Source organism: Staurois parvus, unplaced genomic scaffold (assembly GCF_062004578.1).
Source record: "Staurois parvus isolate SC_StPar_1 unplaced genomic scaffold, SC_StPar_1.0 ptg002155l, whole genome shotgun sequence".
Classification (NCBI taxonomy): Eukaryota; Metazoa; Chordata; class Amphibia; order Anura; family Ranidae; genus Staurois; species Staurois parvus.
Window position 1 is genome coordinate 390,788 of NW_028319951.1, and position 13,512 is coordinate 404,299.

Genomic DNA, 13,512 nt, shown 5'->3' on the forward strand with positions numbered 1-13,512 from the left:
ACTATTATGTACCTGTAAATTTGGTGTGACTCCAATTCTGTAAATGCATTTACAAATTTGCAAATTTACTAACAAATTCAAATTAACATGGGGACATGAAGGCCATCAAAGAACTATAAGGAAAGCTATTGTCACCAAGGCAGTATGGGAAGCCTCCTGTGGTCTCCTGCTGAGTTTTTTTTGACTATTTGTTGTTACTTGAGTTATTTAAGCTGATAGATGTGATATTAGCACTTTAAAATGCAGGCATTACACTATAGCTGAGACAAAAAAATGACAAAGTACACTATAGCTTTTTTGTGTACTTTGCTGTTATTTGATATTTCTTAAAATACACCTGTATGAAAACCTCAGTACATGTTGGAAGGAGAAGGGTGGCACGTGTTCATACTTATGTGCATGCTCATAATTCTGAAAAGCTCAATACAAAACAGGCATTGTCATGCTCGGGCAAACGTATTGGAGTGTGCAGAAAACCAACTGTGCATGCGCACATGTATGAGCACTGGTGCAAAATGGCCTATTTGATCTCCACTCTGACTTGGATGGATTGCTGAATGGTCTTCAGCTAGTTCCTGCTTTACCTGAGCCTTGACCTGCTATACCTGCTTACCTGTGCATGACTCGGCTTGCCCCTGACCTGTTCTTGGATTTCTGCCTGCCTACTGTGACCTCAGTTTGTATTCTGACTCTGCTCCTGTTTTGAGTTCCTGTACCTTGCTGCCCGCCTGTGTATCGATCCCAGCTCATATCCTGACTCCATCTCTGCCTGATGTTCCTGTACCTCGCTGCCCCGCCTGTGTATCAATCCCAGCTCATATCCTGACTCCATCTCTGCCTGATGTTCCTGTACCTCGCTGCCCGCCTGTGAATCGATCCCAGCTCATATCCTGACTCCATCTCTGCCTGATGTTCCTGTACCTCGCTGCCCGCCTGTGTATCGATCCCAGCTCATATCCTGACTCCATCTCTGCCTGATGTTCCTGTACCTCGCTGCCCCGCCTGTGTATCGATCCCAGCTCATATCCTGACTCCATCTCTGCCTGATGTTCCTGTACCTCGCTGCCCCGCCTGTGTATCGATCCCAGCTCATATCCTGACTCCATCTCTGCCTGATGTTCCTGTACCTCTCTGCCCGCCTGTGTATCGATCCCAGCTCATATCCTGACTCCATCTCTGCCTGATGTTCCTGTACCTCTCTGCCCGCCTGTGTATCGATCCCAGCTCATATCCTGACTCCATCTCTGCCTGATGTTCCTGTACCTCGCTGCCCTGGCTGATGATGACCTTTTGGGTTGTGTCCTGGCTACACTCCTGTCTACCAAGCAAGTATCATCATCTTCCAGTTCCTGGTTCCTGCCTGGTGATCTACGGTCATCTGCTTCCTGCACACTCCAGATGCAACTCTGTGTCTCCACACTCCCTGTCATCACTACCAGGGGTGTTGGACAAGAGGTGCAAGAGAAGACCCTTCTCCAGCTCGATCTCCACCAGGTATGTGACAACACCAAAAAAAAGGAAGAATTGGTAAAAAAAAGAATTTAATGTATGCAAGAGACTGTGTTTTATACTTTAAAAGACTGTTTTGTCTCCGAGGACTGGAGTTCTAGGACTAAGGCTACAGTCTTTGCTTCGTGATCTTCTCCTGGCTTTCGTAGCTGTGATGGACCGCCTGGCACTCCGCATGAGTGCTTCCATCAGAGAGCTGCTTCCTCTCCACTGGAACACAGCAACAAGGTATTATAGCTGGGCATTGCACCCAATCTAGCTTAGGGTGTATACAGGAACTATCGTTATTCACACAAAATCGGGTAAGAGCTTGATTGCATGTCCCTAAACAATGCAAACTTTAAAACAGTAATATCTTCAGTACATCTAACCGTACATCTAATGAACAGCTAGCAGTTAACAGTAACCTAAGTAAACAATGATCTAATTAACAATAAGCTAATCAACAGCCAGCCACTCAGACCAGTCAGGGAGCCCACCCCAGACAGTCCGGCAACTACAACCCTCAATACTCAAAGTACATTACACATGCCTTCTTTCAGGTGTTTGGCTTTCACTTGTGTAATCTGTCCACTAGAAAAGTCAACATAAGACAATACTCATACAATGTCTCATAATGACTTTTGTCTTTTGTCATTTTTCATCTAGACCAGGGGTGTCCAAACTTTTTTCAAAGAGGGCCAGATTGGATGAAGTGAACATGGTGGAGGGCCGAACATTTTTCCGAACATTCTTTGAACCATTACAATTAAATGCAAATAAATTATTTTATGCCAAGTTAATTGCAAACGACATACCTTTCATTTCATAAAATTAAGATCAACTGACAGCTGTGTTTTCACAATGTATTGAAAATAAATTTAAAAAAAACTTACCTGCACTAATGTGAATGGTGAAAAAGGTAGCTGGAGCTGAAGTCTCTGCTCGGCAGCCGGGAAGGGAAGAGAAACACACTTCACGCTGGAAGCCCGGCCCTGACGTCTGTCGCTCCCAGTGCGGCGCGGTCACGCATGCGCACTGCTCTCAAGCAGAAGACTGTCCGCCACAGAAGGGAGGGCCGTGCGACAGCCGCATTTACACAGACCAGGGAGAACGCGCCACAGTCAGGCATGCGCACTGCCCTCTGCTCTCAAGCAGAAGACTGTCTGCCATAGAAGGGAGGGCCGTGGGAGGGCCACATTACACAGAACAGGGAGGGCTGTTGGAGGGCCGTATTAAACCGACCCCCGGGCCGTAAATGGCCCGCGGGCCGGACTTTGGACATGCCTGATCTAGACTATGTAAAATGACAGTTGCAGATAGGCAGGGATAGAAGATCACAGGTCTGCACAGTTCTTTAACCCCTTGGCACCAACCTTCTTCTGGGCCTTTGGGTCATGTGACTGTTTTTATTGGCTGTCACAGCAGTCACATGATCGTTAAGCTCCCAGTCGCAAGTATGGATTTCACCGATCACCGCCGGCTACTGCGCTGGGAATGTACAGGGAGTGCACTCTCAGTACAGCAAGTAATTTTAACAGGGCCACATATGTGTGGTCACTCAGCGTTAAGGCCCAGTGCACATGCCGAGCGGCCGCATAGATGCGTGCAGCCGGCATCAAAAGGTTAATGGCCATGAGCTGTCGTCAACTCCAACTGAGGTCTAAATGGAGATGTATTTCCAACTGGTGCCTCTGGGTCGACATATACAATTTTTACTGCTCCCCTTTCCCCCCCAGCCAAGTCCTGGGGCCCTTATAGCTGTTAGGTATAGTAACCGTACGTTGCCTTACTTTCACATTTAGTAGCTTCAATTTTCTAAGTAGTCATGAACAACAAATCAGATGGTATAGATGTCCCATACACTTCCTTTACCACCATCCCATACCACCAGTCTTTGTTAAAATAGCCATTGTATATGATGGCTCGATTGGGTGGTCAGTCCTGTGAACTCAGATGCTAAGATTTGGCAACCAGAATTACCAAAAGTTATAAATTCACCAACTTTGTTATAGTGATCTGGCACACATGGGGATGTAAAGTAATCCCTGAAATTAAATGGCATGGGAAAAAAACAATAACAATGGGATCTTTAAGGGTAGATCACTATTGGTATGACAACCATGTTTGCTGAAATATTAATTAAATTTTTATTAATACAAAAAAGACATATTAAAATTTAATTATTATCATTTATCATTTCCCCAGAAGAGGTCTAGAAGATGTTCTCATACAATCAGGGGCAGACTGACAACTCATGGGGCCCCCGGGCAATAGGGGATCATGGGGCCCTTGTGTCCTCGCCCACACTCAAAACACACCCAAAAAAGCTTATAAAAGGTACCAGGGGCATTTCATGGGGCCCCCTACTGACTCCAGGCCCTCAGGCAGTGCCCGAGTGCTCGAATGGTCAGTCCGCCCCTGCATACAATTCCAACTGATGGGGAAGCACATTAAATTTCCTCCACATGTTTTGAGAACTTTGGTTCACTTCATCAGGAGTAGGGATGGGCTGCATGTTCGAACACATGAATGGTATGGGCGTTCAGCGGCCTATTTGCCTGCCGCTCCCCACAATGTACTGCATCCTGACAGTGCATTGTGATTGGTCAAAGCAATGCTTTGACCAATCACAGCGCATGATGACGTCACAAGGGCCGGATGAACTCCATCCTGTTGTGGCGTCATGGCAGTATATAAAAACTGTCATCGGAGGTGCAAATATCAGACGGCGGGAGCTGGTGTCACGAGCAGAGCGGGTTTTTTTTTTCTTTGTTCAGGTAGCAGCAGCTGCGGGCATCATGATTGACGTTGGATCTACTTCGGGGGACTTTTTTTAGTTTTTATTTTTAATAAGGGACTTGTCAAAGACTGTCTTCTGTCTTTTTTTACACTACATTTTTTTTCGTGAATGGGTAGCAGTACCATGTATCCCATACTCATTTACATGGGAGGGGGGGTGGGATCTGGGGGTCCCCTTGTTAAAGGGGGCTTCCAGATTCTAATAAGGCCCCCACCCTCAGACCCCCACAACTACAGACCACGGTTGTGGTGAAAAGGCCCTTGTCCCCATCAACATAAGAACAAGGTGCTTTGGGGGGGAGCCCCCCTGGCCCAAAGCACAACCCCATGTTGAGGGCATGTAGCCTGGTATGGTTCAGGAGGAGGGCTGCTCGCTCGTCCCCCCCTTTCCTGACCTGGTTGCATGCTCGGATAAGGGTCTGGTATGGATTTTGGGGGGACTTCCACGCAATTTATTTATTTTGGCATGGGGGTTCCCCTCAAAAATCCATACCATACCCTAAGGGCTTGGTATGAATGGGTATGAATGGGAGGGGGAACCCCACGTCATTTATATAAAAAAAATTTACTTATTTGTTTGGATAATTCATACCATGTCAATATCATCTACTCCTGATGAAGAGAATTAAAGTTCATGGAATGCATTGAGAAATGTGATGCTCTTCTCCATCTGTTGGATCTGTTGTACGGAAACATCTTCTAGACCCCTTCTGTAGAAATTATGTGACTATTTTTGACAGTGAATGCTGTTAGATAAATGATATATAACCTATGTGACTATTTTTGACTGTGGATGTTGTTGGAATATCTACTTGGTGAACAGTCACGTACCTGGTACATCACCGGTCTTCAAGTGGTTGTACCGGGATGATGCCTGCAGCTGCAGGCATCATCCTAGTTCTGGTATTCACAGAAAGTCAGCTTTCTTGTAATAGCAATCAGAGCGGCTAACTAGCTGCTCAATTGCTATTACAAGCAGTGGGAGGCTACACCCCCCCCCCTCGCCAGCTTCTGCCACTTTAATGGGATTTATCATCCCACCAGGAGTCCCGATCAACCTAGCCAGCACTGCCGCCGATTAGTCATGGAGCTGAACAAAGACCGAATCGGCTTTCTTCGGCTCCATTAAATAGTAAACTGGAAGCGATGACCTGACATGACTTCTGGTTTACTTGGAAACAATTAGCGCCAGTTTTAAAAAAAATGAAAGCATTCAATTACACCGATCTTGGCATGATTGAATGCTTGTAAGAGCAGGGGAGGGATTTGGGGTCTTATTGACCCTACATTTCTCTATAAAAAGGTGCCTGTCGCAGGACTATTGCTGTCACAAGGGATGTTTACATTCCTTGTGACAGCAATAAAAGTGATAAAGAAAAATTAAGTGACAGTGTAAAAGAAAAAAATAAGGCGCCCCCCCCCCGTGCTGGTACGCAAAGGCAAACGCATGCGTCGGTCCTGCACGTACTCAACACCAATCATCCCACACATGTAGGGTGTTACCGTGGACATCAGATCATGGCCAGTAATTCTAACACCATACCTCCTCTGAAAATCTAAAAGGGTAACCTGTAAAGGCTTTTAAAGCCTCACCTATGGATAGTAAAATTCACATCGTTTGTCACAGTTGCACGGGTGCGTGCAGTTTTAAAGCGTGACATGTTTGGTATCTATTTACTCTGTGTAACACCATCTTTTACAGTTTACAAAAAAATTGGCTTATGTATTGTGCTTTTTTGTCTTAAAATTAAAAAATTTTAGTTTTTTCCCAAAAAATTGCGCTTGAAAAACTACTGCACAAATACCAAAAATTCAAAAACCCAACAATTTATTCTCTAGGGCCTCTGCTTTAAGAAATATCTAATGTTTGGGGGTTCTAAGTAATTTTCTAGCAAAAAAAACAAAACAATTGTTACATGTGAAAAAGTCTGGCCCCTAACCTCTTTGCGTCGACAGTATGCATATATGTGGCCTCTCGGTGGGTGGTTCCTTATGCTGAGAGGCCACATATATGCGTACCAAATGTAAACAAAGCTGTGCCGAGTGTGCGCGCCCTGTGTGCTCCCGGCACAGTTACCGGCACCTCGTGGAAACAAGTAGCGATCTGGAGCTTTCCAATCATGTGTCACATTATTATTATTATTATTACATCGAGTTTATATAGCGCCAAAGGGTTTGCTCAGCGCTGTACAATAGGGGGACAATACATGGCCGGGCTACAGAGCGGTAATACACTATGAGGATTATGTTTATCTCCTCATTTATGGGCATATGAGCGGCTGTGATATCGGAGGAGAGTGCCTTCTATTCATCCACTGACTTGGAGGAAACCTGTCCCTGTTCATTCATACATCTAAAGAGTCCGTATTGGAGGATTTCGTGGTGATCTACATTACGCTTTATGGCCCTGTAGGGTCGTGGAGTGGAGGTGAGAGGCCACTGCAGCAAGACTGCCCGGGGTCACCTTCTTTGGAGTGTGCTGTGATTCACTTACACCCCTGTATGAATTATGGACACCTTAGCCTGCACTTAAACCACTTATCACTGCTATTAGTCTTATAAGGGCTATTGTTTTTTGTATCCCCAGGCGATCCTGGGTTATGTTATCATTTTTATTTTACTATCCGGATATATATTATATTTTGTCTTTAGTTTTTTAGCGCTGCATCAACTTTATATTCTATTCATATTACCCTTTTTTGGTGCGGGATAGATGCTGGCTGCTTTTTAGTTTCTTTATCCACCACTTACCATAAGAGCGCAGGAGGACTTTATGTGATTCAATACATGGCACAGTACAACAAAAACAGACAGCGTACGAGGGGTAAGAGGGCCCTACTCTTTCAAGCTTACAATCTAGGAGGGAGGGGGTAGTGGAACAATAGGAAGTGGCTGTGGGGGATGGAGTGGCTGAGGGGGATGAAGTGGTGGGAGGAATGAGGGAGAATGGCCGTTAGGTGAGGGTGGGGTAGGCTTCCCTGAAGAGATGGGTTTTGAGGGAGCGCCTGAATGTGGGGAGGGAAGGCGACAGTCGGATGGATTGGGGCAGTGAGTTCCAGAGGATAGGGGAGGACCTGGAGAAGTCCTGCAGTCGTGCATGGGAGGAGGAGACCAGGGAGCAGGATAGAAGGAGGTCCTGTGAGGAGCGAAGGGTACGGGTAGGGCAGTACTTGGGGATCAGGTTGGTGAGGTAGTCAGGGGCAGTGTTGTGAACGGCTTTGTAGGTCAGGGTTAGAAGTTTAAATTTGATGCGTTGGGCAATCGGGAGCCAGTGGAGGGAGAGGCAGAGGGGGGTGGCAGAGGTGGAGCGGGTGGTGAGGTGGATGAGTCTGGCCGCTGAGTTCAGGATGGTCTGGAGTGGGGAGAGCCTGCACTTGGGTAGGCCGGTGAGGAGGGAGTTGCAATAGTCAAGGCGTGAGATGATGAGGGAGTGTACAAGAAGTTTGGTGGTGTCTGGGGTGAGGAAGGTACGTATCTTGGCAATATTGCGGAGATGGAGCCTGCAGGTGTTTGTAAGTGATTTGACATGAGGCAGGAAGGAGAGGTTCGAGTCAAGAATGATGCCAAGGACTTTGGCTTGCGGGGCGGGAATGATAGTGGTGTTGGTGGTGGTGATGGATAGGCTGGGGGGGGGGGTGTGGGCAGGGGGAAAGACGAGGAGTTCGGTTTTGGAGAGGTTGAGCTTGAGGAAATGGAGCGATATCCAGTCTGAGATGTCGTTTAGGAGGTGAGTGATGCGGGCGGAGATAGTGGGGGTGAGGAGAGGGGTGGAGAGGTAAATTTGGGTGTCGTCAGCGTAGAGGTGATAATTGAAGCCGTGGGAGTGTATGAGTGTGCCCAGGGAGGAGGTGTAGATGGAGAAAAGAAGGGGTCCAAGGACAGAGCCTTGAGGGACCCCAACAGAGAGGGGGAGGGAGGGGGAGGTGGCGCCATTGTAGGTGATGCTGAAGGAGCGTCGGGATAGGTAGGATGATAGGTAGGTCACATGATCATAAACCCTGGCATCAGAAGCTCCTCAAAGGGCCGGGAGGCGCCGGCGTTAAGGGGTTAAGTGGACATACAGCACTTGATCACACGTATTATCTCAATGTTGTAATAATAGAATTTGAATGTCTTTTTGTACTAAATCTTAATTAATTTTAAGCAAACCTGCTTTTCATATGAATAGTTCTATGAGTTTTACTATTTTTCTTATGTAGTATGAATTCACCAGCATCTGTCCTGTAAAACATGCAGTGATTAGGAAAAGAAAAAAAGCAGGTTTGTTTAAAAGCTTCGCAACATGTGAAAGTGCGCTGTTCACTTAGGCCCCATGTACACGGGACACTTCTAAATGATGGAAACTGACTGCTAGAAAACAGGTTAAAAACGTCTGTTTAGCCGCATTTGCATACCACGTTTATGTGCGTTTGCGTTTAGAAGCGTTTTTTAAAGATAAGCACAGGAGAACCTCCCAAATGCCCAGAATGCACTGAAAAGTGGTAAATTATTAACTATTTCAGACTTTTTCAGAGAAATACAGAGAGTAGAAGCAGAGAGTAGTATGTGTTGAGATAATTAGGTGTGAGTTGTTCATTATTATTATATTATTATTATTATACAGTATTTATAAAGCGCCAATAGTTCGCTGAGCGCTGTACATTACAATGGGGGACAGAACATGTGACAGAACAATAATAATACAATGCAATACACGAGGGGATCGAGGGCCCTGCTCTTTCGAGCTTACAATCTAGGAGGGAGGGGATGGTGGTACAGGAGGAGATAGCTGTGGGGGATGGAGTGGTAGGAAGAGTGGAGGAGGTCGGCAAGTTAGCAGGGGGTGGGGTAGGCTTCCCTGAAGAGATGGGTTTTCAGAGTGCGCCTAAAGGAGAGGAGAGTAGGTGATAATCTGATGGGTTGGGGCAGGGAGTTCCAGAGGATGGGTGACACCCTGGAGAAGTCCTGGAGGCGGGCATGGGAGGAGGAGACCAGGGAACTAGAGAGAAGGAGGTCTTGTGAGGAGCGGAGTGTGTGTGCTGGGTGGTACTTGGATATTAGGTCAGTGATGTAGTTCGGGGCAGTATGTTGGACAGCTTTGTACGTCAGTGTTAGGATTTTGAATTTGATCCGTTGCGCAATTGGAAGCCAGTGGAGGGATTGGCAGAGGGGGGTGGCGGAGATGGAGCGGTTGGAAAGGTGAATGAGTCTGGCAGCCGTATTCATTAACATTTCTTTTGTTTCCAAGGGTGGGAAAGGTGTCTGGTGGGAAAGGTGGAGGGAGTCATTAAGGCCACCTGGCATGAGGAATTTGAGGTTTGAATGGTCATTAACATATCTTTTGTTTCCAAGGGTGGGAGAGGTCTGAGGTATGAATTGTTCATTACAATGTGTGACAAGCTTGGTAGGAAAATCCTGTGATCAGTGTTTTGTCCATTTGTGTACCTTGAAACTGCTTTGCATGCATTTTTCATGATGAAAAAAGGCTCTAGACAGCATCAGGATCTAAAAGAGTTAAAAAAAAATTTCAGACGCAAACGCTTATAAACACTATTTGCCACATTTAGCCACGTTTAGCTGCTTTTACAAGCGTTTTACGCTTGAAACGCTGATAAAATCGACTGCTGAGCGCATGTTTTCCGCATTCAAAAAAACGACTGTAAACTCAAATGCCTGTAAATGACTGTAAACAAAGATGTGTACATGGACACATAGGAAAACATTAGGGGGAGTTCAGGGGCTGCTGAAAAAAAATGTTGAACAGCTCCTAAACATGAGTTTATCAGATGCAGTGTACATGAGCCCTTAACAAATCATGAGAAAATATTGTGTACAGACTGAAATTGTTGTACTATCAAATAATGTGTATATAATGATACAGAGATCAACAAATAATGCACTATTAATTATACAGTGCACAAATGTGTGTGTATATATATATATACACATATATATTATTATTATTATACAGTATTTATAAAGCGCCAATAGTTCGCTCAGCGCTGTGCATTACAAAGGGGGACAGAACATGTGACAGAACAATACCAATACAATGCAAAACATGAGGGGATCGAGGGCCCTGCTCTTTCGAGCTTACAATCTAGGAGGGAGGGGGTGGTGGTACAGGAGGAGATAGCTGTATATATATGTCCCCAATCCAATGTGAAGAAAAAGTGCTGCATGCTGAATTAATCTTCCAAAAAAGTGCTGCCGTGCTCAAAAGGTGCTCTTCAGAACAAACAGACAAGCCTCTTACTGAACCAAATTGATCTCAGGTTATAGAGATCAAACAGGCAGCTAGTGTCCAGACTCCACACTGACAGTCTCACTAGCGAATCCAGGGAGGGGGATTTGGTGGACAGCCGCAAGCTCACCAGGAACCAGTTGAGCATCTTTTGAGCACGGCATCACTTTTTTGAAAGATTAATTCAGCACGCAGCACTTCTTCTTCACATTGGATTGCGGAATATATACAGTTGTGTTTAAAATATTAGCAGTGTGTTCAAAAAAGTGAATAAAGCTGAAAATCCTTCTAATAGCTTTTATTTCCATCCACACAAATGCATTGGGAACACGACACATTCTATTCCAAATCAAAACATGAAGAAAAATACATCAAATTTGTGTTGTTCCTCTAAAACAATTGAAGAAAAGTGAATATTAGACGGTTCAAAAAAATCGCAGTGTTCGTATTCTTCTTTACAAACTCAAACATTCACTATATAAACTGAGAAATGTTTGAAGATTTTGCTTTCCTTTGAATGACTTCATGAATATTTGGTTGTAGTCGCACTGTTTCTGAGAACTGCTGTACATCTGTGTTGCATGGAGTCACCCAACTTCTGGCCCCTGTGATCAGGTATTCCAGCCCAGGATGATTGGACCACATTCCACAGTTCTTCTCTATTTCTTGGTTTTGCCTCAGAAACTGCATTTTTGATGTCACCCCACAAGTTTTCTATTGGATTAAGATCCGGGGATTGGGCTGGCCACTCCATAACGTCAATCTTGTTGGTCTGGAACCAAGATGTTGCACGTTTACTGGTGTGTTTGGGGTCGTTGTCTTGTTGGAACACCCATTTCAAGGGCATTTCCTCTTCAGCATAAGGCAGCATGACCTCTTCAAGTATTCTGATGTATTCAAACTGATCCATGATCCCTGGTATGCGATAAATAGGCCCAACACCGTAGTATGAGAAACATCCCCATATCATGATGCTTGCACCACCATGCTTCACTGTCTTCACAGTGTACTGTGGCTTGAATTCAGTGTTTGGGGGTCGTCTGACAAACTGTCTCCGCCCACTAGACCCAAAAAGAACAATCTTACTTTCATCAGTCCACAAAATGTTGCGTCATTTCTCTTTAGGCCAGTCAATGTGCTCTTTGGCAAATTGTAACCTCTTCAGCACATGTCTTTTTTCCAACAGTGGGACTTTGCGGGGGCTTCTTGCAGATAGCTTGGCTTCACATAGGCGTCTTCGAATTGTAACAGTCCTCACAGGGAACGTCACACCTTCTTTCATCTTCCTGGAGCTGATTGTTGGCTGAGTCCGCGCCATTTTGGCTATTCTATCCATTCCAATGGTAGTTTTTCGCTTTCTTCCACATCTTTCAGGTTTTGGTTGCCATTTTAAAGCATTTGCGATCATTTTAGCTGAGCAGCCGATCATTTTCTGCACTTCTTTATATGTTTTCCCCTCTCCAATCAACTTTTTAATCAAGGTACGCTGTTCTTCTGAACAATGTCTGGAACGACCCATTTTCCTCAGAATTTCAGAGAGAAATGCACTGTAACCAGCATGTACAACATTTGCTGCCTTCCTTCCTTAAATAAGGGCAATAATTGCCGCCTGTTTTTCAAAGACTGAATGACCTCACTAATAGAACTCCACACTGCTATTATTTTGAACATGCCCCTTTCAATGAGTGATTCAATGACACAGAATCAGCAGCATGCATGTCATGACTGTTGGGTCTGTTGGATTTCTATTACTCTACTACACCTGCTAGTAAATTATTTGCCATGTAGAAATATCATTTCTACCAAAAACAGTGATTGATCCGGTTAGTGATGTCTGACTGCTATTATTTTGAACACAACTATTCATATATATATATATATATATATATATATATATATATACACACACACATGTTTATTTGTGCACTGTATAATTAATGGTACATTATTTGTTGATCTTTGTATCATTATATACACATTATTTGATAACACAACAATTTCAGTCTGTACACAATATTATTTTCGCATGATTTGATTTTAACCTTTTCACGCTGGCCGCACACAAATGTGCAGCCTCCCAGCATCTGGGCCTAGACGCTGAGCGGCCGCACATTTATGTGCAATTAGGAAAAACATATGTGCTGAGAGCGCGCGCCCTGCACACTCCCAGCACACATGTCCGGTACTCACGGTAAGGTCCTGATCTCCTCTTTCGATCGGGACCTTTCCCGATCATGTGACCGCCGTGACGGAGAATCACAGCGGTCACATGACCCTAAAACCCCGCCTCCCGGCTTCTGAAACCCTTAAAGGGCCGGGAGGCACCAAGGGGTTAAGTGAACAGTGCACTTTCACGTGTGTTGCAATTATTTTATTCTGGTATTCAGGAATTTAATAGCAGCAGTTCACTTCATTTACTCACACATTTTCATTTACTTAATTGGTTTTATTACACGCGGTATTGAGCTTGGCGCAGGATTTTTTTTTCCCCCTTTTTTTTCACGTATTTTGTTTAAAATTTTATACGTAAGCAAATCACCGTTCGGCATTCTTCTTACCTGTGACCGGGTTTCATTTAAAAGATTGTATACTTCATTTACTAAAGTAGTATTATCGTAATCCTTGGCGGATGCATCTGTTACTACTAAAATGAAAGTTTTTTCTGGAGATTTCTCCAAAGCCAGCTTCAGTCCTTCCATTGTCGGTTCTGGATAGTCACCCCCTCCATTGGCCACGAGCCTACCGAAGAAATAGGCAAACTCGTCTTTGGAATAGGTTACCCTGACAGGGCCAACAACTAAGAAAGAAATACAAGGTATGGTAAAAAAAATAGATATTGATTTTTTAAAATAACATTTTGGTAATTTAACAAAAATAAATAAGCAACAAGTAAACTGCTATTATCATTCATAAAAACGAATATACTAAAGTCCCAAAGTCCGTTCCGTTGACAGTAGTTATTAAAGTGTATGCAAACATGTTTTTCAAAATTATTCTTC

At 44.5% G+C, this 13,512-nt stretch overlaps 1 protein-coding gene across 1 annotated transcript in view; it reads right to left on the reverse strand.

Moving 5' to 3' along the window:
* The window catches only part of LOC149432409 (uncharacterized), a 65,437-nt gene that overhangs the window by 28,070 nt on the left and 23,855 nt on the right, over positions 1 to 13,512 (reverse strand). The window contains exon 4 of the mRNA XM_089665232.1: positions 13,072 to 13,310. Coding sequence (XP_089521358.1) covers positions 13,072 to 13,310 — 239 coding nt within the window. The remainder of the gene's footprint in view (positions 1 to 13,071; positions 13,311 to 13,512) is intronic.